Below are 27,175 nucleotides of genomic sequence, written 5' to 3' on the forward strand. Positions count from 1 at the left end.
TCCATTGAGAGATATTGTGGAAAAAATTATTCAAAACAATTAGCATCTACAGTAGCATACCAAACTGAATTACCTCTCCTGTACAGTCCTTAGTTGTCATATGACCTCAGATAGTTGAAAAGGTCTGTTTGACAGTAACAGTGGAACAGTGGAAAAAATGCTTCAGGTCAGAGTATTTTGCTTTGACAACGTTAACAAAAGCTGAAGCTGGACAGAAAGAAACTGTGAAGTGAAGTGAAGTGAAATTGTCTTAGAGCATCCATCTTTAAAATGTCCAGAAGCTATTTCACACCTCATCATGTGGAACATCTGCTCAGCATCATCTCTCCTGGAGGTAGGAGAGACAGGCTGCTGGTAGACTAGGAAATCATCTAGTCATTGACACAGACAGATTATAATCGTATAAAAACGAGTGAGATTCTGTATAAAATGTTTTCTTACATTATCTTATATGGAAGGTTTCTTTTATGTGGAATCACAAATACAACTTAAGAAAAGTAGTCCTCCTTATACACATCCCGCATTAAATCCTTTCTCCACTAATTAAGTCCTTTCATCCCTTATCTGTGCTCACTGTTTTCTATCAATTAACCACTTCTCAATCCAAACACATACATTAGCTTGCATGCCTACCACCTGAAATATAAGAACTTGTCTTTCATCAGTGCATTTGTATACACACATGCTGTAGACACAACAACAAAAAGCTATGTCTGGAGTTGGGGATGTTAATCACTGAGTAAAAAAGACGGCATGTGCTGAACTCTAGACTGACATAATTACCCCCTACTTTCGTTTCTGCAGCTGGAGGAGTGTGGTGACTTAGCTAACCGAGAGAAGTTTTGACAAGGAGTCCATCATAACTTATAGCTGCTCTCCACATTCTGTATTTGTATCTGTCCTGCATATAACGAAATTGATAGCCTTTTTTTTAGTGTTTGCATGATGACTGACATGCTGGGCCAACTTAAATTAAACACATAGTAAGTCTCTGGGGTAGATCTGGAATGGCTTAAGAAGGTAATGCAACACAAAATTATGACTGTAAGGGTCATTTTGACCTCCTATTGTTTAGCACTGAAAGTGGATTTTCTCAGTGAATATTTACACTTAGTGTTGAGTGAGGTCTGGTGTACGCCTCAGAGCACTGTGTGCAAAAACCTTCTATAGACATACGTTTATGGAAAAAGAGTATTTCTTTGATTTACAAAAATGCTACAGGTTCAAATGGTATAGAATACAATATGTACTGAGTGTCATTGTGAGTGAAATATAGTGTTGGACTTTTTTGTTAAAATCAGAAAATGTATATAAGAATGATGTGCATTTGATGGTTAACATTCTTGTATCAGTTCAGACTTTCTTTCAGACAATCTAATTTTCTCAATGGAGTCTTCACAGTAAAGTGGCCCAGATAAGCTGTTGGCCACCCAAAGTGTTTGAAGGAGATGGTATTTTCACATGTTCTCCAGTCATAAAAGCACTCTTTGGACCTAGGGATATTTATGACCTCTCCACCTCTGACACTGGCTCTAATTCAATTAACATTTTTTCTTGAGGCAAATGTAGACATTTAGCAACTGACGGCTTGTGCACCTTTTCACCGCACAACATTAACACTTTTGTTCTAATGCAAATATTGAAATACTGAAAATCCTACAAAATATGGAAAATCTACTCAGGAAAGATTCACCATGTTATTTTGACATTGAATATAGAATTATATTATATACATATATATGTATACATATATACAGTATATATATTATACAGTATACAATTCTATTATATACATATAGAATTATTTTCACAATTACTATACCCCAGTCTCATGAGACCCAGCATTTCATTCTAGATCAAACAACATTTTTTTAATTGTTGTTTAAAGCTGTTATCAAATGTTTGTCTGTTAAAGCAAAACAGTTTTAACTTACTGTAGATCTGTACTAGAGAATAACCAATGAAATACAATTACCTTAAGTACACTCACAGTTCCAATAGAACTCTTCCACCATGTATTTACGAGAAATCTGGATTAGTGAAATAAGAGTACTACTGTAGATCCAGAATTCAATCTTATGGTGCTCCTGGTCAGGAATCACTTTCCATGACTCATAAACTATTGGTTGGTAACTTTCCCTCTTCATTTAGATTGTGTCAGACTTCAATTTGACTGCACTTTAATGACCTATAATCACCTGCTTAAAACCATATAATTGAAAAAAAGTACATAAAATTATCTAAAATGCTAAAAAGTTTCCAGACTGTGGTTTTAAACTATGAACTAACTCCGTTTATCTTCAGATTACAGTAGTGTTTTTTAAGGATATACACGATCTACATGTAAAGTACTGTATGGCAAAATGGAAACAACAGTGGAAAAATGTTCACCGTGCAGAATACAATGAAAGGAAATATTTTTTTATTGTTCATCTTATCGCAAGGATGGATAAACTGCAGTGTTTCCATTAGCTGTCATTATAATCTACTTTCGAAGATGTCTTTGTCTTTTTATGGCGTAGCTTGATCTTTTAGAAAAGGAAGAGATGTTTAAATTTGAAATGAATTTTAAGTTTAAATTCTCCATGAAAACATTCAGGAGTGTGTACATCATTAAATTTTATCCGTTTGCTTTCATTAATGTCTTCACTGTCTAAAGTCTTTACTTAAAGTCCTTAATGTTCTCACTAGTTAATTACATGAACATTCTGACTTTTTTCAAAATAAAATCATAGTTATAATGTCACAATACTAAACAAGATGCCCAAGATTTGGTTTCTTTAAGCATTTTTTTTTCCACCAAGGCATTTGTGCGGAAATTAAAAAAGCCAGAGAGGTAGCTAAGACCAAATCTGTGACAACTGGACAATAAAGCTGTTCTAAGCTCAGGATTACAGCCTACAATAAAGAAATCTATTTTAATCATCACAGCTAATATCGGGATTGTAGTACTGGTGTTACCAAGATACAGGCAAATAGAAAAAAAAAAGATTATGTTATTAACAATGCTATTCAAAGAGGCATGGTGAAATGAAGGCACTGATAAAAACATTTAGAGTGAGACGATAATGAGCATCAATGAAACTTGAAAAGACATTAGCGGTTTTTTCATGTTGCTGATAGTGTTAACACCCACATGTGAAGTGAACATGGTAAGAGGAAAATTAACTAAGTCTATTGAAGAAAAGCAGACTGACTTTAGTCTTCTTTGGTCATTTTGAAAGATAAGTAGGGCTGAATAAGCTGTTTCATATCTGTTTTCTTACTTTATACTCTTACTCAAATTCCCCAGTACACCTACTGTACTAAGGTGATTCACTATTAAGGAGGGAGAGAAGGGGGGTTAGAAGTGCTTGGTAAAATGGGTATTGTCTTTTTCTTCAAGGCTATGATAATGCTTCTCATATTAAAAAGAAAGCTACTCATTCTTTCATCCTTACCGTTACACCATGAAAATATAATCTTGTCTTCATTGACTTATTGTTTTTGTTGCCACTTTTTTGTCTTGACATAGAAATCTACTTGGTTTATTTTGTGAATGCGTTAATAAGTGAGAAATATGTGCTTGACTGAAATTTAAAGTCAATGTGGTTCAGGGTTACATTAGGAGATATTCAAAGAATGTTGGTTTTCAGGAGTTAAAGCTGCTGTTTTGAAGGTGCTGCTGGACTGTTCCAGCACACATATGATTCCCTTTATTTAAAGCGAGGTTTGAGAAACCTTTAGTAGTTTTGTAGGGTGCACAATGTAGATGCACAGCATGTTGACCTAGTTTTTCCCAACTCACACCTGTAATATATTATATGATCTTTTATTTGGAGTCCTATTTTGACTCCAGAGAGAGCACATTTCTTACATACCAGCCTGGCATGAGGGTACAGCTGTGAGCTCTGCTGTTCCCTTTTGATCTTTGCACTTCTTCTGTAGTGGGAGCTGTTTTCTTGATAGTTAAAAGCAATTGCTAAAAATATTTTAAAATTTGAAGAGAACTGCATTAGCAGATTTAACATTTTAGGCACATTCTTCATGGTTCTAAGCATTAAACATTATAACAAGACAGTACTGGCTGTGTATTTTAGATTGTGCAAACAGACAAAAAATAGTCCTCACCACCCTTTTAAATATTTTAAGACAAGGCATGAAGATAAAACAGAATACACAGAAAATGTGCATGAGTGAAGAAAGTGAAGCTGAACTCAAGACACTGTCACAGTAATGTTGAGCCACAATTTGGGCGATGTTTTCAAAATCTGGGTCCTAGCAAAAGTTCTTAGTTCAAGAGTTGCAAGATGGTCTGAAAGACATTGAAATCTTACAAAGCAGGTGTGGAAAGTTGTTACTATTAGGGATTGATCGTTTCACCTCACCTGTCAATAGATAACCCTGTAACCTCTTGGACTGCATGTGATTACTCAACAATGTGAGCCTGCTTTATTTCCTAATTGTTGCTAAAGAGGGGACCCCATTTGGGATTGTTAAGGTCTAATTGATTTACAAGCAGAACAGCAACTTTTGGAGTGAGTTAAGATTTCTTAGAAAAAAAAAGCTTTATCTTGTGCAAGAATGAACCTTTTGTCTGCAACATCTAAGTTTAATTAGTCATTCTGAGTGTTTCATTGATGACACAAGAGACACTACAAGGTGCAGCAAAACCACAGGAAAATCCTTTGAAAAAATACAGTAAGTACAGACCACACTCACAGGCATGCAGCAGAAGATAAGAACATAATATTGCATATCTTTAACACTCTGCATTCACTTCACTTAGCACTACAGTTTTAATGATAAAGAATGACATTCTATAACAAAGAAGATGAAAATAAGAAGGATGGAATATACCTGGTACAATATTCACATATCTTAATACATCACATATTATTCATTGGAACACTACAGAGATTCTGTATTATCTTTGGCAATACAGATGGACTCAACACAGGGACCCAGTTGTTTTCTAGTTACCTTTCCACCTTTTTAGTTGAGAGGCAGTGTGATTGCAGCACTGTCAAAATCAGACGTACTGTGGAGATCATTTTTCTCACTTGCAACAGTTTAACTTTCTGTAACTAGTAATGCTTTCATGGAAATACAATACACTCCCAGCAAAAGTTTTTTTTCTCACTTATAATTAGTACTAGCTTGTTTTTAGAAGTAGCTAAGCAAACATGTAGATATAAATAACACAATTAATCCAACATACTGTATATCACTAACTTCATTCATAAGCTACTGTACATGTGACCTCAGCAAATGTAATGTTTGCTTTGTAAGATACAGTGTTTCCTAGACAAAGAGGGATAAATAAATGGCAGATCCCTATTCTTCATATTTTACTTTTTAATTTTAAGGTAAAGATGGTCAAAGGGTTATTGAAGTTCAGAAGACAGTAGAAATAATTATACTATCATGTATGTTTCCTGTACTGTATGTCAAGAAACAGGAAAAATATTTGGACTTTCTTTGAATCCAGTAATGTGCTACATGACTACAGAGACAATTTACATTTAAACATGTACATCTCTATTATACCTTTAGATATTGGGAGTTTTGTAGGCAACAAATGTCAGCAAGTACTAGAAAAGCATATTTCATTGGCATATCTTTTGTGAATTACTTAAAACTTTGAAACTTTCAAGACTACAGAGTGTTGATCATTAGTTTTTCATGATGAAAACTGGAATATGGAGTGTTATTTTTCTTCCACAATAAATATTCTAAAACTATAACAGAGTTTCTCTAGTCAAAGTTTCTACATCAGCTCTTTTGTATGAAGTAAGAAAATTCTAAATTCCCTGATGTTTTTTTTCTCCTAAAACTATATCTCTGTGGGTGTCTTTCGGGAGGCTGCCTGTCTGCCAGGCCCCTGCTGTCCTGTGGAATTCTAGGCTGGAATTATCAGCAAATTCTTGGCAACCTGGCAAAGCTGATCTCTTTTCTTTGGCTTTCTTAAGTAAAAACTTTCTTAAGAAAGTGATTTAACAAGTTGGAGTCATGAAAACTAAACCAGGTCACAAAATGAATTGTTTCTGGGGTTCTGCATGACTATTGTCACATCTTACTATCCAATTGTGGTGAGCTCTAGGGCAGTAGGCTACTTATCGTAGCTGAATGTGTGTGTGTAGAAATTGTACTTCAGTGGTTCCATATTTTTTAATATGTTTCCTCTAACATCTCAAGAAAGAAACAGGTTCAAGAAAGAAATGTGACATCTATCTCTGTTAATGATTAGGGCATTAACATTCTGAGCACCAAAATCCTAATTCACTTGGACAACTGATACACTGTAATAACAAATAGGCCAACAACACTGCATATAAATATTGATCAGTCTTTTCTCAAGAGAGGCAAAAAATAATATTTTTAAATAAATGGATCAGTTTTGGTTTTTTGCCAGTAAGAACAGAAAAATTGTTTGCCAAAAATGAAACCTGTGAAATATTGTTTTACATGTTTGTGTCACAGTTTCATCAGGTATCTATTTTTTATACACTATAGAAAATTACGATGTAGAGTTTCCTTTAGCTCTCCCAAAAAATTAATATATCAACTAGCCACCGTGCTGCCAGCAAAATAAGCAAAAAAAGCCCAGCAAAATAAGCCCTTAATATTAAAACAAAGGAGAAACTGCTATATTACAAGATACATTACTACCTGATTTTTCAGCAGGAGGTAGTGGGCAGTGTGTATAACAATGAAGGACATGAAAAAACACATTCCAATTGCTGGAAGAAGGAAATGACAAATTCCTTACTGAACACAGGACTTAAAGAGATTAAAATTCAATCATTGTTTTTACACAGCTATTACCAAATTGTAAAATGGTTATCAAAATGGAATTTCCTACGGGACAAAAAGGTTTGCTTTCTTTCTGAAAAAAAACAACAACATACAAATTCCTGTGTAACATTCTATTTTCATGAATGTTGTGTAGAGCAGTTGTGCTTTGTCTTTAAATGAGATATTGTTTTTAAATGAGTGGAAAAAATTGTAATGCAAAAAAGAAAACAATGATAACAATGATAATGGCAGGTTTACAAAGGGCCATCAATATGTAGCTGTATACAATCACAAAAGGTATAAACCTAACACTCCTGTTTTATCACAGATCCCAGAGAAAATGAAAGAGACCTTTGTAAAGAACCAGAAGATATTACATTGTTTTGGACATAATTAATATTTTATGAATAAACATATTTGGTTATCTGAAGAAAAAAGCAGTTTGCACTGCTGTCTGGAGATTAGCAATTATAGGTCTGTGGTCTTCAGTTCATAGCAGGTTTCCTGGTGGAGTCCGCTGATGAGAACTCAGGGAATGGCTGTGAGGCAGGCAATCATTGCTCATTCTCATGTGCTTTCAATCATCTTGTGTGGGGAGTGTAGCAACAGCGCAAACCTGAATTTGATCAAAAAACAGCTTTGGAAAGTAATTAAAATGCTACAACTATTGTAACAGAAAGAAAAATAAGCCATTGAAGCTTTTATGTTAGTAGGCCATCACATTTCAGAATAAAATGGACAAAAAACATTACACAATCGCAGATGCAGAGGAAAAGCTCTGGAAATGAATAAAAGGTTGTGAGCCAAAAATAAAATATGTTTATGCTTTTTCTTCCCATAGGGAAGGGGGAAATGGCAATGGAGAATGAAGTAGTGCTAACGAAGATGAAGATCTTCAACAACTTTCAGGGAAAGTTTGTGAATATTGGAAATTCACCCCCTAAGGACGCTGTGTCAGAGAAAGATGTGCAAGAGCCACAGGACCCTTTGGTCAGCAGTGAGGTCACCCTAGTGCTAGAAGAACCTCAGCCCAAAACAGAGTACTTGTCTGTGCTTTCTGATCTCAGTGCTGAGGACCCCAAACTGTCCAAACTGTTCAAGTTTGAATCTGAGGACTCTGGGGTGGAGCTCCGTAGTGGGGCAAATTCCCCCTCCACTCCAACGGGGTCTGAACAGAGCTTTGTGGTTCACAGCCGGGGGTCTTCCTGTGACTCTGGGATTCTCAATACTTTGGACTCTTCTTCGGACCCCCTTCTCCTACTCAGCCAGTGCCCAGAAACAGAGGAGGCAGAAACCACTATCCAGGAGACATCTGAAGAACCGGATTTGATGGAATCCAGAGCTGAGCCGATCACTGAAAGCGACACAATGGACTTTAGCCAGTTGAAAGAAAGCAATGAGGCAGATGAAAAGCAGACCAAAAACTTGGAAAATATTTCAGAGGAAGAAGAAGCGAATTCTGCACTGGAGATTGCAGCAGAGGCCTCTGTTGCAGGTGCCGCGCCTAGGGGTGGCTTCACAAAAGCTTATGATGACATGGCTGAAGTAGAGCTTGAAGAACAGCCATTGCAGAAATATCCCACGAGTGACAGCCTGGATGAATACATGGATGAATGCTGCAGGCTGAGTGAGGTACAAGAGCAACATCAGCCTTTTATTTACTTTTTAAACTGGCCAATTACTTTTCCTCCCTAATATACACCACCTTGGATAGTCTGTTAAGACTCACATAAGTGAAGGTTCACAATGCATATACCATATTACCACCACATTGCAATATAGCAATATTGATTAAGGTTAGCAATAAAGGGATAATTTATATTTTTATGAATTGATATACAATCGTGCTGTTCTTCAAATCCAAACCCGTATGTGAAGGTGGGACGGGGAGGTTTCTTTCCATGCATTTGCTTGTCTAGCAGCACCTGTTCATCTGCACAGGGTGATTTCCCAGATGGCATCAGAGATTGTGGTCAGAGCTGAGCACCTTGCGGCAGCCTTTCACTTTATTCTGCATCGCCAGCCTGAGAGGCCTGACTATTTGGCTTCAGCAAAACAGGTGTAAAATTGCTTGAATTACTCACATATTTACTGAGATAAAGGCCCTTTGATAGCCTTGCCGTACAGGGCTGAAGACCAACATCATTTCAGGGCCCCTCTGTATTTCTCTATAGCCACATTAGCGTGCAGTGCTGACAGCAGGGCGGGCGGTAAACTCAAGCTTTATCATCACTTGTCACTGGAGCTAATAAGATAATTCCTTGTGGAACAAAATGGAGCTCTGTAGTCCAGGAAAGGAACAGTCACATGGTTTTTCTTCAAACATGGTCAGTTCAAAGGCTTTGTCTAATCTGATAAGTTTCCATGTTATGAAATGAGTAGGAGTGACACACAGATGCAGTCTTCTTTTAAAATCAGAAAACCCCTCTGAGCCAGCTGCCCTTACACTAAATATGATTAAATGAAAAAAGCCCCCCAAAAGAAACATACACAAAGAACTGTAAAACACTGATTGAATACTGTTTACTTTGATAGAATACTGTTTACTTTGGTCTTCATTGACCATCATCCAGCAGATTTCATTGTCTTGCATTTTATTGGTCTAAAAATACATACTGTACCTGCATGACTTATTAATTAAAAACACTGCTGGATTAAAATAGACCCTATGAATCTCAAGAATTGAACAACCTTGGTTTAGATTAATAGAAGACAGTTGAAAAGTCTTAATTCTTATATATTGTAGCTTCCCTGCAGTATCCAAATTTTCAAAGCTTGGTTCAAAACACCACTAATTTCAAGGCCTACACTTGAAATAACTTTTTACTCTTTGAAATAACACTTTTTTAACTTATTAACACCCTTAAAGAAGGGTTTTACTTATTAACATCCTTGGCATAAAGTAGTCACCTCTACTGGGATACTATAGCACATTGATATTGGATGTAAATCCATTCCATACATTCTGATGTGCTCCTTTCTTCCCACAGCTTCATCATGTGGTGTGCAACCTTCCAGATTGCATTCAGCAGACTTTCAGATTTCCTGCTACAATGCAAATGAAAATTCATAAGCACACATTTGATCATAGAAACTTCTCTTGGTATATCTGTTATCAAATCAGGAAAATGTATATTACAAGAGAGCCTCATGCTGAAACTAAAATAACACAAAATTACTGTCATGTCTTATAAAAAATGACAATGATAAAATAAGTCTCTTGATATCCCACAGACGTTTAAAATGGCTCTTAGGCATACTGACCCTGACATCCTGACCTCATATGATTAGGTAGCTACTGTGTTTGGAGTTAATATACTGTACATTAAAGGTTCAAAACCTGAAAGCAGCATTGGGTAGTTTGTATATTGACGTGTAATTTTCACGTTGTTTTAATACAGTATGCCTGTTACATCAGACCTGATAAGGCATGCACATATGCAATTTATCAATGAGAGATGGGAAAACAGGTTGATGTTGCCTCCAGAGCACGTATAGTATTTTGCACTGAAATGAGCTGTTGAATGAGCTGTTGAAATGAGTGGATTTGACTCAGGCATGCAGCACTGAATGTAAGCACAGAGTAAACTCAAAGCACCTTCCCATATCTTAGTGCACGCCCACCACATCTGGTTCTTCATTCCTCTGGAATATTGTCATGTTGAGGAAACAATTTCTGAGGCACAGACAAAGGGAAAATCTATTAAAGAATGGGAGAGGTTTTCCATAATCTTTTCACTCCTTGGAAATGGACAGGCATCATCCCAGAATTATTTGTAAGCAATCTATCGGATACCATTCACTTACTGAAACAGCATTATTAAAATCTTTCCTCACTGACATTTTTCACGTCTTACGTAGCGAAATAAGCCATCAGTATTAAAGAAAAACACACTCAAGACCCCTGTGGTAATATTATCTGAGTTGTAAATTAAAGTTTTAATCTCCAAACAAGTTCAATTCAATCCTTCATAGCATGAAAGCTTCCGTTCTTTCTATGCCATCAGTGCTCTCAGTTACTTCTTTCCAAGATAGAGTATGGCTGAATGAGATCCTTGCATCAGTTAGCTACTAACTATCAGTTAGCTACTACTAATGGGCTGAATGGCCTCCTCTTGTCTGTAACTTTTCTTATGTTCTTATCATTTCTTACAGTAATATTAATGCTTAATATTAATTGGATCTAAGGACAGAGATGACAATTGCTGCTGTAAGCTCATAGGAATGTCTACATGTGTAAGCAAATTTTGAAATTTAAATAAGGCAGAGCTGTGTACAGTATGCTTTCCTCACAAAACTTTGAGAGGGGTTGGAAATGTGGAAGAAGGGAAGGGTGTTTCTAGACTCCTTTCCTTCGCTCAGATTGTTGGGGGATCAACAGGGGGCTCTGATAAGATCAGTCTGCTCTCACATCACATCCAGGAAACTGTCATTGCCATCTAATATCTACCATTTGAACATTCTCACGCTTCACGCCTATGTGCTTCACCCCTCAAGAATTTGCCTTGGATCTAAATAAACCTCCCATAAATTCTCACTGCCTCGCATTTGCTTTACAAAGAAGGTATGTGATTCTTATCCTCTGAATGATCGATAACGTCAGCAGACTGATAATTTCCAGAAAAGACAGATTTTCTGAAAATATGTAGTATAGTAATGTCAGCAGACTGATGATTTCCAGAAAAGGGTACCCCCATAACAGTCAAATCTGAATTTTATAAACAGCGTCTCTACCATTCACAGATGAAATTCTGCAGGCTAGGTGTTCAAACACTTTTGCGGCTCTGTGAAGAATAGGAATGAAATGATCATAGTGTCTCTAAAGAAAATAATAGTGAGATCAGATACCCAGAAGCAGAATGAATAGTATCCCTTGAATCATAACGAATACAACTTTAGTTTATTAAGTAATAAAGTGTGTGCGTATTGCAATACATGACATTCAATTGTACCAAAGGTATTGGGTATGGCATTCAATGGATTTGGAACATGTATTTCAAATCCTATTTCAAAAGGTAGTGTGTGTATACCAACAAGATTCAGGATTCTTGGTTGCCTTGATCACTCAAGGCTTGTAAATGTGAAGGTGAGACACCTAATTAGTTTGAATGTGTGTTGAAGTCACCTCTACTGGTATATACGTCTTACATATTTTTTCTAGAATCCAGTTCACTCAAGAATTTGAAGTTACCATTAGTTCTCACCTTGCAGGTTTTGTGAGCAATAAATCTAAGACAGAAAAGGGAGTGAGAAGGAAGAAAAGAGGATTGTTGTTGCAATTATAATTAATCTTGTTCAGACCATACAGTATGGTATTTAACCTGTGTGACCAAATGACACTACTTTATATTTAAAAGGAAATGCGTAATGTTGTTCCATATTCGTTTTAGACATTCCATCATGGTATCACTCCTATTGTTTAGGGCTCATTTCCACTAGCTGGTCCCCCAGACTGGAACAACAGGCAGTCACACAGTACTCGTGACACGGAAAAGGGCTCTGGGAAACCCAACCTGAGATCACTTCCAGCTTTTGTTTGGAACTCTTTGGAATGTGGTGATTGTGTAAATATTTGCTCACAATTTCCTCTTTATTTCCTAAATAAGAACATCTGCGTGTTTCAAATCTGCACTGCCATGCACACTTCAATAAATAATGAAAAACAAAGCCCTTAATTTCTGAGCCATAGCAGGGAACTAGCCCAGTCAAAATACAAAGAATCCTTTAAGACAGTATTTGTTTTTATTATTTACCTCCTCATTGTACTATAATTTGAAATTGCTAATTGTCCTTCAACTCTGCTTTTTTTCTACTCCAACCTGGCATACTGTACATAGATTGATAAAAGAACAACAAATGCATTTTGTAATATGTTATCATAAAACAGCATTACTTTCCACACTGCTTCCACTGCTCCAGAAATGGTACCAAGCTAATTAAAATAAATTAATAAAACTTCAATTGATTGCAGAAAATAACACTTTCTCAAAAAATATTGGATATTGCAATGTAGTTTCATGTTTCGGTCTTACCTGCCACATACGTGATTGATGGATCTGGTCAAACTTTTGCTCTGATGGCTGTGCATTGAGACCCTCTATACAGTAGCTAATGTCTTTATCTTTCCGAAGGGGAAGGGTCTTTATTGGTTCAGTGATAAGAGTGCTGGAAGGCAAGGAAAGAAAAAGGTTAGGTTTCTGTGTTCCAGTCTAGTGCTTTTATCTGTGCTGAAGAGTGCGACTCTACATTTCAAAATAATTGGATTTGGAGGGTGGAATACCCAGATAAATATGTTTGCAACCTTCAGTTGCAATTAACCTTGGTCGTATAATAATAAAGATATGACCAAGATATGGAAGCTTTATTCAGGTACAGCAGAAAGAGCTCAGTGCTTACCCAGGATACTGGGTGGTAGTAAACCATGATTGGACCTTCTGTAATCAGTAGCTACTGTAAAAGAACCAACCAATCAGATGTTAATGATTTTCGATCCCTACTCAGGTCCTGCTGGTTAAATGGATAAAGATATACTGTAGTATATGATTTCTACCTTCCTTACTGATATGAAAACAAGTCATTCATTAAAGTGGTATAAATCTACCATCACACAAAGAAGTGAAAGGTACACTCTGGCGTGGAGTCAGAAATATTCATATGTAGTCACAGAAAATAGGCTTTGAATTATTTCTGTACATATTTCCCTTCCTTTTTTAAAAAAATATAAATGAGGACTCAGAACTCTTTCAGAACTCTTTCATTACTTGAAAGATGGCTTGCTGTAGTGGCTGAAACATATTGACACTCTTTCTCAAAACTCTGCATTTCACTCATGTTTCACTCAAGAGTTGTTCAAGTCACGCGTTAATGTGTCAGACTAGTATTTACTAAATTATTCTTTTATTTTTTCAAGGATACAAGCAACTACAAATTAAAAACTACCTGTATGTAAGACAGTTATGTTGAATTTATGTTCTTTGAAACAAAAGGTTAGATTGGGTTTCAAGATACCTTGTATTATTAAAAAATAATGAAATTGCCAGAACACACTAAACATACTATAACAGAATGTAAGCTTAGAAAAGAGATATAAAATGCCATTAAACAAACAAAAAACAATTCTAGAAAAGAGGGTTCCATGGCTCTTGTATTCACACTACAAACCCTGAGCACAACCTGTGGTGACTACAGTAAAAAGAATATGGCTCACTAAAAACTGAAATCAAACTTGAAAATAGACTTATTAAAATGTAATTGGAATTGTTGTTTTTTCTCATTTGAATGTATTGATGTTTTGTTTCAAACCTTGTAACTGCCAAACCTTAGCAAGGGTGAATTCTGAATTGTGTAGAATGCGGTACAGTACATCAGTGTAATGTTCTTGAGGGTGTTTGTGTTTTCAGGTGAATCAGGGGAAGACAAATCCCCTTGGCTCAGGGCTGGGATACCTGGAGCACATCTGCCAGCTTATCGAGAAGATCGGGCAGCTCCAAGAGCACAATCTCAAGCTCCAGAGGCAAATCTGCAGCCTGCAGAAGGAAAGCCGCACAAAACAATCGAAGGAGGTGAGAAAACAAAGTAACAGCCAGACACTAACCTTGTACCGTGAAGCTGCACACAGTATGAACAATGTTACATTTCAAGGATTAATGTTCACTAAATATGTGCCTACTACAATTATCATGCAATGCTGTGTACTTCAATGAACAATTTACAGTTACAGCCTTTCTGAAAACAACAAAGCTATGCCATTTACTTTCATTTATGAATATAAATATACTGTACTACAGTATGTTTATTTTCTCCTTAGTTGCTAAATGTGGAAAAGATCTTATCAATAGCACCACATTGCAGTCTGTAATCTCTGACATTACATTTAGGATTATATCCTTTTTCAGCTTGATAAAGGGCATTATCTCACTGATTTATTACACTGAGCACAGGATAAAAGACACTGTGGATTCTGGATAAAGGCAACAAGAAAAAAATACCATGTAATAATTTTTAAAATAAACTTTAAAGACCTGTATGCCAATATCATTGGCTTTGGCTTTTAAATAATCTTTTTGGGTCTGTGAAAGGCTTTCTAAAACATTTTAGTTGTTTCACAATATGTCAGTTAACAAAAGAGGGGCTGTGGGTTTGCTCAGCTCGATATTTATTTTCAAAACAGTAAGAAATACTCAGGTTTGAATGTTTTATGCCAAATATAAGAAACAAAATGTTATTCCTGTGTCTCCTAAGATATTCTAACTTTTACTGTAACATGTTTTTGACTCTGGTACACTTTAAAATGAAAGATTAGAATTGAAAAGATTAAGGTGGAAACCTAATGTCATGTTGAAAGAGAGAGCAGGTTAAACAGAGACAGCCATAGAATCTGTGTAGCTGAGGTCATGCTCCAGACATGGAGCTCTTCTGGCTCCGGGATCTTCTGCATTATCCCAGCTTCACATTGATTACCTGGAAAAGTACTTCCTGCATCTCGAAAGGCCATTTGAGAGAAAAGTGAAAAACCACAGGCTGACAAACTGCTTTTGGTCAAGAGTAATCGCAGCCTCTGGGGCTCTGCCAGAAAAGGTGCTAGCAATGCCCCAGTGCACAACTGGCCAAGTGCTGCCAGAGGTAGGGTTGGATTAGTCAGCCTTGTTTCTCTTGGTGACACAGAGACTTCTGTATCATCCCGGGCCTTGCACATTAGCTGTGCTGTTGATGAGGGAAGCTCCTCTCCGCCAATCCGTGCTGAATCTCCAGTAGGGGACTGCATAGTCTGTGAAGTGTCAAAAGATGAGGATCTTGAAGTTGGGCAGGCGGGAGAAGCCCGACTACACTTCTTCGGTCTCTTCCATGTGTGATTACAGGGTGCATAGCCATAAGCCAAGACATGCACAACTCACAATTGGTGACTCCAAATTCTATGGGCATGTTACAGAAATAGTTGGAAAAAATAATAGAACAAGAAAAGTCAACTTTATTGATCTGATTAAACCATCCACCTGATTGTATTTTCAGCATTCCTTGCCTTTTTTTAAATGGACAGTTCCACATGGTCAATATATTAGGGTTGTCTGACTTTGCCCTTGTCCTGGCACATTTAGTCAACATACTATATTACAACACATTTTTGTGGTACAAGCTGTTATTGTCAAAATCACGAGGACTGCTACAAATCTGCATATCCCTTCCATTATCATAACAACTGTCAATGTGATCAAGAGAGCTAGACAGTTTCATTTCCAGTTTTAGCTGCTGTTTAGCACAGTGGGGCTCTTTTTTCAAAGAAAAAGAGGAAGAATGAACCTAAATTGACCTTGTAAAACCACTGTCCTAATCACTGTTCAAAGAGCACCATTTGTCTTCACAATGTGATATTCAGATATGCAGAGATGTGAGTTTATAGGAAACACTTACAACAAAGTAAGTGTTTGCTACATATTTAAGTTTTATAATTAATTTTCAAAATCTGTAGAAAATAGAACTGCTCTTAATTATTTTATATAATTATACTTATGTACGAAGCTGAAAAAACAGAGTCCAATCCAGTCAGACTCACTAGTTATCTTATCACCTTGAGGGTAAACAATCTGATGGGAGTTAATAATTCCTTGAAATTTAATAAATATAGTAAACCAGTCAGGTTTGCGGGTGATAGCAAATAAGTAGATCAGCAAACAATGTAGAAGCAGAAAATGGAATTCCAAAGTGATTTAGATACAATTCAAGACTGGGCAAATGTCAGATGACATTTAACGTAGAGATGGGTAAAATATTACGTGTAAGTAACAAAAACAAAATCTAGATACAAAAAGGGAAGCACACGACAAAGCTTGAAGAGGCTGAAAACACTTAACTGTTCATGTTCACACATCATTTACCTCTCATGCACAGGGCGAAGAAGGAATAAAAAAGGCAAAAAGTTAGGATAGTATAGTTAAAGTATAGTGTTTAAGCTAAGCGATGTCATGTTAAAATCATACAATGCACTAGTAAGATCACCTTTAGAATATTACGTATGTTTTGGTCTCCCAGTTACAAAAGCTACAGTATCTCTCTCCTCTCTCTCTTAACTAGGAGTACTTCCGGCAGCACTGTTCCTGTGGAGCAGCTAGCCTTGCGTTTCAGGAGCTGAAACGACACTGCCGGAGTGAGTTCCACAACCTCACTGCCTCCAGTGGCACACTGTCAGACCTGTCCACCATTCTGGAAATAGCCAGACGACCAGACAGACTGGGAAAGAGAGGTTTGCACACGAGACCGCGCGGCGCACTTTTTATTCTTCAACTTTCAATCTTCTTCTTTACACTGATATGCTTTTGAAAAGCGCAGTCTGTGTTTTCTGCCTCTCCCCACCCTCCATGTTTGAAAGCCCTGATCAAATGCAGGTCAACACCGTCAGTAAGAACTGTTTTATCAAACACAAATTTTTGATGTGGCTAGGAACAAATATGAAGCTGAAAGCAGGAAAACCAAATGGCAGCTTTGTTTTCTTGAGCTACTATTCCTCTTCATAGGCATCTTCAATTTCTATAACAAATTCCTGGAAATAATAATTATTATTACAATCTCATGAATAATAATTGAATAACTACGTAATAGTGATTAGATTCTAGATTTCTTACTGCTGATACAAAACACAAAAGAAGTGAACTGCCTGAAACAGCATCAGATTTTTGTGGTTTTGTTATGGTGAATTTGGTTTTCAAGGAAATAATGTCAAAGAAGTCTGCCTTGTGATCCAGTCTCTTTTGTCTGAAAAAGTATTGGAATTAATTTAAAACTGGATTCCTTATTAATCTCTTAAGAGCTTGGACTCCAGCCTTTCCTTCTCATATTCCCTACAAGAACATGTAATTACCATGGACACACTAAACCCACCCACCTGCCAGCAACAGCTCTTCCACAATGATGGCGGGATGAGCTGAGCAAGCAGGAGGCAATTAGACTTATCTTGTAAAACCTACTGCTAAGTAAATAAATGAAATACATTCATTTTAAAAAAAGCATCAGAGCACATGTATTTTAAACTTCTAAACTGTTAGTTTAGTTTTCTTCGTTTATGTTTTATATCTACAGAATAAACTTGTGAGAATCATCCTACATTGAATGTTCCACCTACTAATAATAAAGTCAGTAATAATACAAAACTGTTTTCTTTTTACTACTAGCAAATATATACTGTAGAATGCCATTAAGTACAGGTATACTGTATATATACTCTGAAATATAACATACTAATTGGTTGCATTTTTATAGTGTTTTTCATCTCAAAGGATCTGAAAGCCCATCATATTTAGAAGGGTACCAATGTCATACACCACTAATGTATATCATCCACTATGTGACACACAGCAAACATCATGCAAAAGCAGCCCCACTACACAGGAGAAGAAACAATTATTAATATTAATGGAATACTATAAATGCAATAGTAAGCAAGTCAGGTTTGCAGATTATAGCAAATTTGTAGAATTTGCTTCTAGAACCAAGACACTAGACACATTTACTTTTTCAAACAGTACAATTTAACAATCAAATAGTTAGGTCTTGGTTTAACATCACATCCAACTTTGGATAAATGCATTTAGGACATACATTGTCAAAATGGTTCAATGTATTTTTTTTTTAAATAGACAATTGTAACCATACATTAGAAACACTGTTAAACTTTTCTCCACTTCCTGAGCATCCTAATGTAAATGTGAAATGTCATTTTTACATAAAGTAAAAATATATGTCAAACGTACATCAAACTCACATCCTAATTTATTGAATAATTAGCTAAAACGTCCACAAAAATGCCACAGTATTCTACTGACATCTGGTGGTAGTAAAATGAATTTTAAGAGTTTCTCACCTTTGGGAAGCTGAATTTGTACTGGTGTCCACAACAGGCAAAAGAGTTTGAACAGGAAACAAAGAAGTTATCTTACTTTTCAATTACACAAATTAATTAAAGCATCTTAATTACCTCTTAATTTTAATTTTTCTTATCTTTTAACATATTTTGGCTTTGGTTACACTTTTTTATGCTTAGAAATGACCATGGAATTACTTAATCAAAAGTTTAAATAACAACCTAAATTAAGAATAACAATTTAAAAAAAAATTATAACTGATAATAAATAAAGCCTAAAATGATATTATTTCACATTATATGTAATAATAAAGTTATTTTTATTCTGCAACTATGTTGTATCTTGCTGAAACTACATTTTAAACATTTTACTTTTAGAAATTATGAGCGTTTGATATGGAGCAAAAGCTCCAATAATTGCCCTCTTAGCGATATCGGTCCATACCTTATAGAAATAACAGACTCTAAATTAGAGCAGGCTGTGGGTAAGTGTTATAGAATGAGATCAGGTTCCCTTTGTGGTAGGGGGGGATTAAAATTCCTCAACTGCGGGATATTTGTCTTTAATAAAGAGGGGAGGGCAGCACTGTGGCGCAAAGGTTAGCATTGCTGCCTAGTGTCGCTGGGGCCTGAGGACAATTCCAGACCTGGGGTGCTATCTGCACGTGGTCCGTATGTTCTTCCTGTGTTCGTGTGGCTGTTGGCCAGCTGCTCCGGTTTCCTCCCACAACCGAAAGTCTTTCTGTAGGTTAATCAGCCTGTGGGAAAAGCGGTCCTGGTGTGAGTGTGCGCATGTCTGTGTTTGTAACTGTGTGTCTACCCTGTGATAGGTACCATCCCCTGCAGAGTGTATCTTGCCTTGGGCCCCAGCTCCCCCGCGCCCCTGGATTGGATGAAGTGGTTAGAAAATGGATGGATAGAGTGGGGTGCCAAGATTTAAAGCTGGCAGGAAACCAGACTTGAAAATGAGCCTTTCTTTTACAAAGATAATTGAGGGAGGCAGAGGCGAACAAATGGTCATACTGACACATGTCCCTATCAGATTTTTTCCAGCTAAAAAAAGATTTTCGGGCATCTGCTTTTCTCCTCTGAAATGAATGGCTCTGGAAAGATTGTGTCTCGACTTTGCAGGGTTGGAGGGTCATGGAGAGACAGGAAACAATCCCCTTGTGCCTCTTCTGAGGAAGGGCCTGAACCGCAGGAGCTACACAGAGGGAGAAGGGAGATACCTTTGTGACAGTACTGAGGGCCTAGCTGCACCGTTCAGAAGGGTGAGATATAGATACTGCTCCTCTCACTAGCAAGACCAATAAAGAGGAGTGCATTATGAATATATTTGCTTCAAAATAATTCTAAAGTTTCTCTTTAAGGACTGGGTGAAGCTGTTTACAGTAGTAAAAATGCATTAGAAAAAAATAACTAATTACTTGCATAATTTCACCACCAGGTTTTGAGAGATCATATGATATATACTATACTGTATACAGTACAGTGTATTGCTTACAGGCTGACAAGCTGATATTTGTATGGTGATATGTATGTTTGAATCCAGTTGTAAGAAGTTATAGCAATAATCTTTAGGAGCTATACAACATGGCAAGTTTTTCCATGTTAAAATCTGAGTTTCCTTCAAGTGAAATAAGCAACAGAGCTGCTCTGATTGATCAGATAAAAACAAAAATCAGATTTTCCTGTGGAAGTGGCTTGTTTTTAAAACAAACTGAGCAGGGCTACTTTTAGTCCTTTCAAAAACCTTGTTTTTCTCTTTTCTAGAATGAAAATCACCCCTGGGGGAGAGTGAAGGAATTAGTTAAAAAGACAAGACTGAGAAATCATAGCAGGTTGGGCTTATCATCCAGTGCACTGAAGAGATCCTGCCCCCAACTCTACAGGTAACGTTCTCCTCACTGAACATACTGGGATGCATTGCAGGTCTGTGAAGTCTCCTCAGAAAAAAATAGCTTGTCTGTAATTTGCTCATTATTTCGTGTGGCCTTTTTCTCATGAAGTGCTTTGTCCTTTTTGATCGTGACTTCAATTGTAAAAACATTAAAAAACATCAGCTACATGTTCAGATGCTTAGATGCTTTTTGTTCTCAGTCCTAGTGTGTAGATTGTTGGTAGAACACTTAAATCTTTGTGGTTTGTGTCACTAATACAAACCGTTTTGAACAGCACAACTTCCAGTCCAGTAGACCTCTTCTTAATCCATCTTAAGAAAAGTTTCATATAGTTTCGTGTTGGTCTGGTGGACCACTTTTTAATCTTTAAAGCTACAGGAGGGCTAAGACTATTTTCTGTAAACTAAATAAACTGATCCAAAGCCCTTTAATTCTAGTGGTTAATTCCCATTTCTGCATACCCTTTTGCACAGACATGCAAAAATCACACTTTTTAAACCCAGCCCATCATTTTGAAGCTTACCATTTTGAAGAAAATGGTTTTGTGAATCCCCTCACCAATACAGGCCCACCAAACAAAAAGCATTTCCTAGTTTGTGAACCATGAAGCTTCATAATCATAACTGACTAGCACTAAGTTGTGTCGCAAATGTCACTTCTATCTTCACCAACTGAAAACAAATCCTGTCAGCTTCATACTGGGAACTTAAATAATGTTCATGTTCAAGCTTCAAGCTACGAACCTAGAAACATGAGAATTACATTTGGCATGAAGCTAATGTCACCTGCATTGGCCTTTTCAGGGACATTGTCCCTGTTCAGGGAATTGCTTTTGGAATGAGCATTACCCTTTTCAGTATTGTCAGTCTTGGATGTCATGGGTGGTGAAATGGATGATTTAGGCATCTGGAGAATATATCTGGAGTATGGTTAAGTATTCTTCTAATGAGACTGGTGGCTAATCCATGGTGTAAACCAATGGTAATGCTAATAATCAAGAAAACCTAAGAATAGACAAAGGTAGGCAATATTGATTCAATGAGAGTTGATTGTTGAACAGCCAAGCATTGCAGGAAAAGTAACCATAATTTCTGGTCCAAGAATGTAAAATTACCAGAGAGCAAATATTGATAAATTCTGAAAACCACTACACCAGAATCTGCAGAAATGCTTTCAAAAATAAAGGCAGCAATTCTATTAGTAGAAAACATGTTGCATCAGCTTGGGTGGGGAAATATTTGTGTTTGCTCCCTGTTCATTCAACATCATGATTTAACGTATAGCTGTTTACTGTAACCATTTAAGGGTTTGCTACCCCAGCACCCATACAAAAATAACAAACTTTCTATAGAAAATTGAAACATTTCTAGGCCAATAGAGGGATTATAAAATTACTCCAAATCACCGTCTTTCAGGTAAATCAGGTAACTTTCATAACGGCCTATTCAATACATGTAGAACAAGAGTTTGTGTTTCAAAACTTAGTTATAAAAGCCACATAAAGAATGACTCCAAAATATCCACCTTTTTTTCTTGGATGGATTATTACATTCTTCTGCTTTCCCATAACAAAATAATTTGTTTTCTCTAGAGCTATCACAGTCTGCACTTGTTATGACCTAGTCTGGATCCTTGTGTACAAAGTATGTTGGCAGTGTTTCCTAGTGGTAACCAGCGACTAGCACTGTGGTCAAAACAGAAATGCCAGAAGAGAACACAAAATCCTGCATGTGGACAGACCTGGCTAGAGTTTTTAATTATAAAAGCCGGGGGAGGGGTGCGAGAGCATTTTGGAAGACTCCATTAAAAAAAAAAAGGAGTTTGATTTCAAAAGCCTTTCCTATAAACCTACTTAGAAAACAAGATAAATGCTTTTCACATACCGTAGTTCATCATAAAGTCTCTAGATCTGGTCTACTAATGTTCTGTCTTGTAGGGATAAGACAACACCTTCGTCACAAAAAACGTGTAGGCTTTGGCTGAGCGTTGTATGCCTTGCGGACACTTTGGATTAACTGTAATACACTATGTTTTGATGTAGTGGTCCCTGCAATTGTGTGGGATCTGATGTAATGACAGGTGCAGCTAACGTCTTTCCCAAGCTGATCATTGCTGGGTTCCTCGTTAAGGCTTGCTTATTGTTAGCTTGCCAGAAATCCCCAAGTTAAACTGCAAAAAGTGGAAACAGACTCGAGGTTGTGAGAGTTCTCTGAATTCTGAGCTTATCAACTGAGAAATAGAAGGGGACCAAATGTGTGAAATGAAGCTAGTCATATGTGTACAGTACCAGTAACCACATTCATAAACCACAGATCTCTCAAAGATGATGCACTCTCATGACTATAGCTGTGGGTGTTTCTGTTCACAGGCCAGACCTGGGCTCTGCTGATCCACCAAAAAGAGACAGAAACTCCATGATTGCACTGGGCCAGAATTCTAGGCATGATTACCTGTGGCCCCATTAGTAATGAACAGGTAAAATATATCCTGCTCCGTCTTTTCACTGTTGAGAACATGTTGAAAAAAGTTTCAGAAAGTGACTGAAGAATAAAAACAAACCACTCTTCTGTGTGGCATCTAAAAGACATACTGTAATGTAAAGATTAAGTAGTAGATGTATTTGTGCTGAATAATGTACATCAGAGGCACCTAATCCTCATCCTGGAAGGCTGGTGTTTCTACTGTTTTTTAGTCATGCTGGGATGTTAATGACCTGAATGGGGTCATATTTGGGCGAACTGGACCAGTTTAACAGCCTATCTTAGCTCTTCACCTCCTTCTGCTTTAAAGAGACTTAGAGAACCTGCAGGTAGATCAGACCTGCAGGATCAGGATTGAGTCCTGGTATACACACTACAAAAGGTGTCTTTCTTTGGAATGACTGTACACTGTTTACATTGACAGCAGACATGTTCTAACTTCCTTCACAGAAACAGGTGCTGGAGAGGTGGCCCAGAAAACTGAAAGCAGGTCTCCAAGTGGGATGTTAAGTCATGTTGTCAGGGAAGCTAAATGAAAAAGAAGCAAGCAAAGGGAAGATAAAACTATGAAAACCCAGCAGAAAACGGCTTCAAGTCAAAGACAAGCTTGAGGGACTATACTCAGATGGAGAACAAACATGAAAAAGGGAGTAATATTGGAAGATTCATAGCTGGAAGAGTGATTAACAGGAAATTTGAGATTTGGGGATTTTGTATGTATATCTGATGTATTGTACAGTATATGCTGATTATATGCTGCACACTCAAGTTTTTTAAAGGGTGATGCATCTATTTTCCTCTTTAAAACACCTTATAACAGTATTTAGCATGCAGTTTGGATAGGTTTTATTTACCATGTTCAGTTTGCAGGTAAACTGCAATTTCTATTATTTTCATAAAACAAACATTTACAGTTTTTTTCCCTGTTTGGCCTCACTTTACGAAAAGTCTTTCTGATAATGGAATCCATTAATTCATCCATCCATTTTCTAACCACTTCATCCAATGCAGGGTCAAGGGGGAGCCATGGACACTGGGAGAACAGACAAATGCCACACAGAAAGCACCCCAGGTCCAGACCTAAACTGTGGGCCCCAGTGCTGTGAGGCAGCTATGCTAACCACTGCACCTAAGTGCCGCCCACAATGGGATCTATTCTGCAATATATTGTGATGCACGCACTACAACAGACTAACATTCATCCGAAGATGTACTGTATTTAAGCACTAAATGAAAAGATAGGAGGCACTTGTGTCCTTTTTCTTTCACTTCATTTTAACGTTCACAAAATAAAAATCACTAGACGAGATTACACAAATTGTAAAAACAGAGCTCCTCCCAAGCCAGCTCCAGCTAAGTAAGATTTGTTGGATTAAAGCCATTCTAAACACTATGAGAAGAGAGTACATTGTAAAGTCTCTCTTTGAGCCTGAAAGTGAATACAAGCCATTTAAAGAAATGTGGCACAGGTACTGTACATTCACCCTGTGGCGTGCAAGTTGGCAAGATAAAAACACTTTCAATAAACAGAAAAGGGAAAAAAGAAAAATACATACGAAAAGTTTTACCCACACTTACAAACAATATCATAAAAAGTCTGCAGTCTGAACTGTGCAAATTTATACATTCTAATTCAGTGCAGTGCTGGAGGTAGCTAATCTGAAGACATTAAGGATACTTAAAGATTTTTATGTTATATCCATTAATATAATCTGCTAACTTCACGAACAAGAAACATGCGTGGTGGCTATACTTCTTTTATTACTGAGATGAGAATAAATAGAGCCTGCAGAAAACGAAAAAAAGTCCTAGAAACTTTATCTTAACATGTGATAAGTCAACTTAAATAGATACTCAAACATACAGGAAAATAACTTTTCTTTTTAAATAAGAAAGCATTCCAATGTGTGGGTTGTTGAAATCTAATCTAGCATTAAGTATTCGAAAGCCATAAACAACCAGTAACCTGTCACTCTTTAGAGTTCTAGCTACAGTATCTATTCATAACTGCTAAAACTGTACTATTATTTTAATTAAGAATAAACCAATCTGCAGGTTTATTAAAATATTACAGTAACTATACTCTTCACAATTTTTCCACAATGTCTAACAGTTAACATGAGAAAACATATTTCCTGTTATTTAACTCATACTGTATACAGTATCACTCAGACCCTTCTAAATCCACACACGGTCCTGGAAGGTCCATGAATATAAGAACTTACTCTGACATAAAAAAAAAATCTCATTGCACTCATAGATCAAAAAACAAAATTCAATGTTCATCTTATTTATTTTTTAAAAAGTCAAATACATATGACTGAGTTCTTCATTACCTAAAACCACAGAGGGTCACTAAAGTTCTAAGTTATTTCTGAAGTAAACCTATACTAACATGCTATGTAATGTATTACTCTACTGCAAAAAAAAATGTGTTCAATCAGTTTGCCTTTATTGAAATACACTTCACAGATAGTGAGTACTATATTCAAACACTAAAGGGGATTCAAGTGCCTAAGAGGCAATGGGAAATTAAGTCCCCAAGCACTTTGAATATAGAGCCCAGTATCTTAAGCTAAACTCTGTACATGTTTAACTAGCACTGCCAAACATTGTTAAAGAATGAGTTCTAATCATGTATTTTTTATTATGTACAATTTTTTGCATTGTATATTTTATTAAGATATGTTACAAATGGATTTCTATTTATAATTTCTGAAACCCGTACTTTGTTCATTGAAAATAAAGTTAAAATGCTATTTTTACATTTTGTTGTACTTTTCTACGGTATATACATGTGTTATGAATCACCATTGGTGATCTGGTGAAACAAAAACTAACAGCAAAGGAGAATTCAGTCTACGTTTTGAGCTTTAGTTGGTTTAAAATTCAGCTGTATTCTTAGTAAAGAATGAATGGCTTCCCTTGCACAAAAGTGTCCAACACAACAGCAATAGTGTCCTCTGAAGTAATTCATTGTGTTAACTATTCTGGTGGACTGCTGTATATTTACAGGCCACGATTATATCTCTTACAGAGCTATTGAGAGATGCATTAAAGTAGATATTACTCAAACTTGCCAGTAACTGTAGATCCCCTTTTCTCAGGATTATTCACTTTATATACTAGCATTTCTGCAGATTAGTTTAGGGCACTTCCCTCTTTCTGCACACTGTGTCAGAAGAATGGCACAATGCATGAAAAACTTTGCATTAAAGGTTACTTAGGGCATGTTTTCTTATGATCATATTTCTTCTGACTCTGTAAATCCATAACTTCTTTCTTTTCATTAAGTCATGAATTAATTTCAGGTGTCTTTAGGTCTCAAAGACACACGTCAAACATAAGTATTAAAAGCTTACTGATGATCTTTCTGTGGTAGATATACTGTAGCAAAAGACAATCTCTGAGATCGCGTACGGTATGTAGTCAAGTTCTTGTCTATGTTCTTGAGAGAGTCAGAGGTGTACACTGGAGAAAATATAAGCTGATTTATTAGCTGTGTCCACTATAGCCATTCTGATACCAGAAGCCGATTCTATGTTAGTTCATTGAACAAAATACTACCCACAGGCAAGAGGCTCAGAGATGAAAAAATAGACCCACACTGCCACCTAGCCTCCAGTAGAGGCATAGCAATTCAGAATTGATGGGAAAGCATACCCCTTGAGACCAAATTAAATCTTATTTAGAAAATGTACTTACATGAAAACTTAAATGCGGTCTTACACAGCTCTTGTCATCTACAAAAAAGGAAAACAGAACAGGATCTTCCCAAATAGACATAACCCAGAAGCTGAACACTTACAGTGAAAATTCAAGATGTTAATGCAAGCCGTTCCAAAGACATGATTTTAACGTCTGAATCAGCCACCAATCACAATAAAAACAACAACCAATCTAGAAGCAACTTCAGATTCAATCAGAATCCAATTAAGCTTGAAGCAAAACACCCACTCAACAAAACGTTAAAATAAAACAATCCATTGCATCGCAACTATGAAATACTTCACCATTGACACAAACACAGACTGCATTGCAATCCAAACTTAGCATCGCTCTGCCCTCAGAGCTAGCAGGGATTACCTTCACTGCTGCTGGACTTATAATAAAAAAGCACTTCTTGAACATGAAAAAATAATTGAACTTGATTAAACGTCAGCAGA

At 36.7% G+C, this 27,175-nt stretch overlaps 1 protein-coding gene across 1 annotated transcript in view; it reads left to right on the plus strand.

Annotated features, from left to right (window-relative positions):
* The window catches only part of LOC148834910 (uncharacterized), a 30,016-nt gene extending 4,250 nt beyond the window's left edge, over positions 1-25,766 (plus strand). Inside the window, exons 2-8 of the mRNA XM_088916339.1 lie at positions 7,619-8,409; positions 14,178-14,339; positions 16,846-17,014; positions 19,760-19,899; positions 20,402-20,520; positions 22,898-23,004; positions 23,460-25,766. Of these exons, the coding sequence (XP_088772465.1) occupies positions 7,619-8,409; positions 14,178-14,339; positions 16,846-17,014; positions 19,760-19,899; positions 20,402-20,520; positions 22,898-22,994 (1,478 nt within the window). The 3' untranslated portion in view covers positions 22,995-23,004; positions 23,460-25,766. The remainder of the gene's footprint in view (positions 1-7,618; positions 8,410-14,177; positions 14,340-16,845; positions 17,015-19,759; positions 19,900-20,401; positions 20,521-22,897; positions 23,005-23,459) is intronic.
* Positions 25,767-27,175: the final 1,409 nt, after the last annotated feature.

This window comes from Atractosteus spatula, chromosome 5, assembly GCF_055471065.1.
Source record: "Atractosteus spatula isolate fAtrSpa1 chromosome 5, fAtrSpa1.hap1, whole genome shotgun sequence".
Lineage (NCBI taxonomy): Eukaryota > Metazoa > Chordata > Actinopteri > Semionotiformes > Lepisosteidae > Atractosteus > Atractosteus spatula.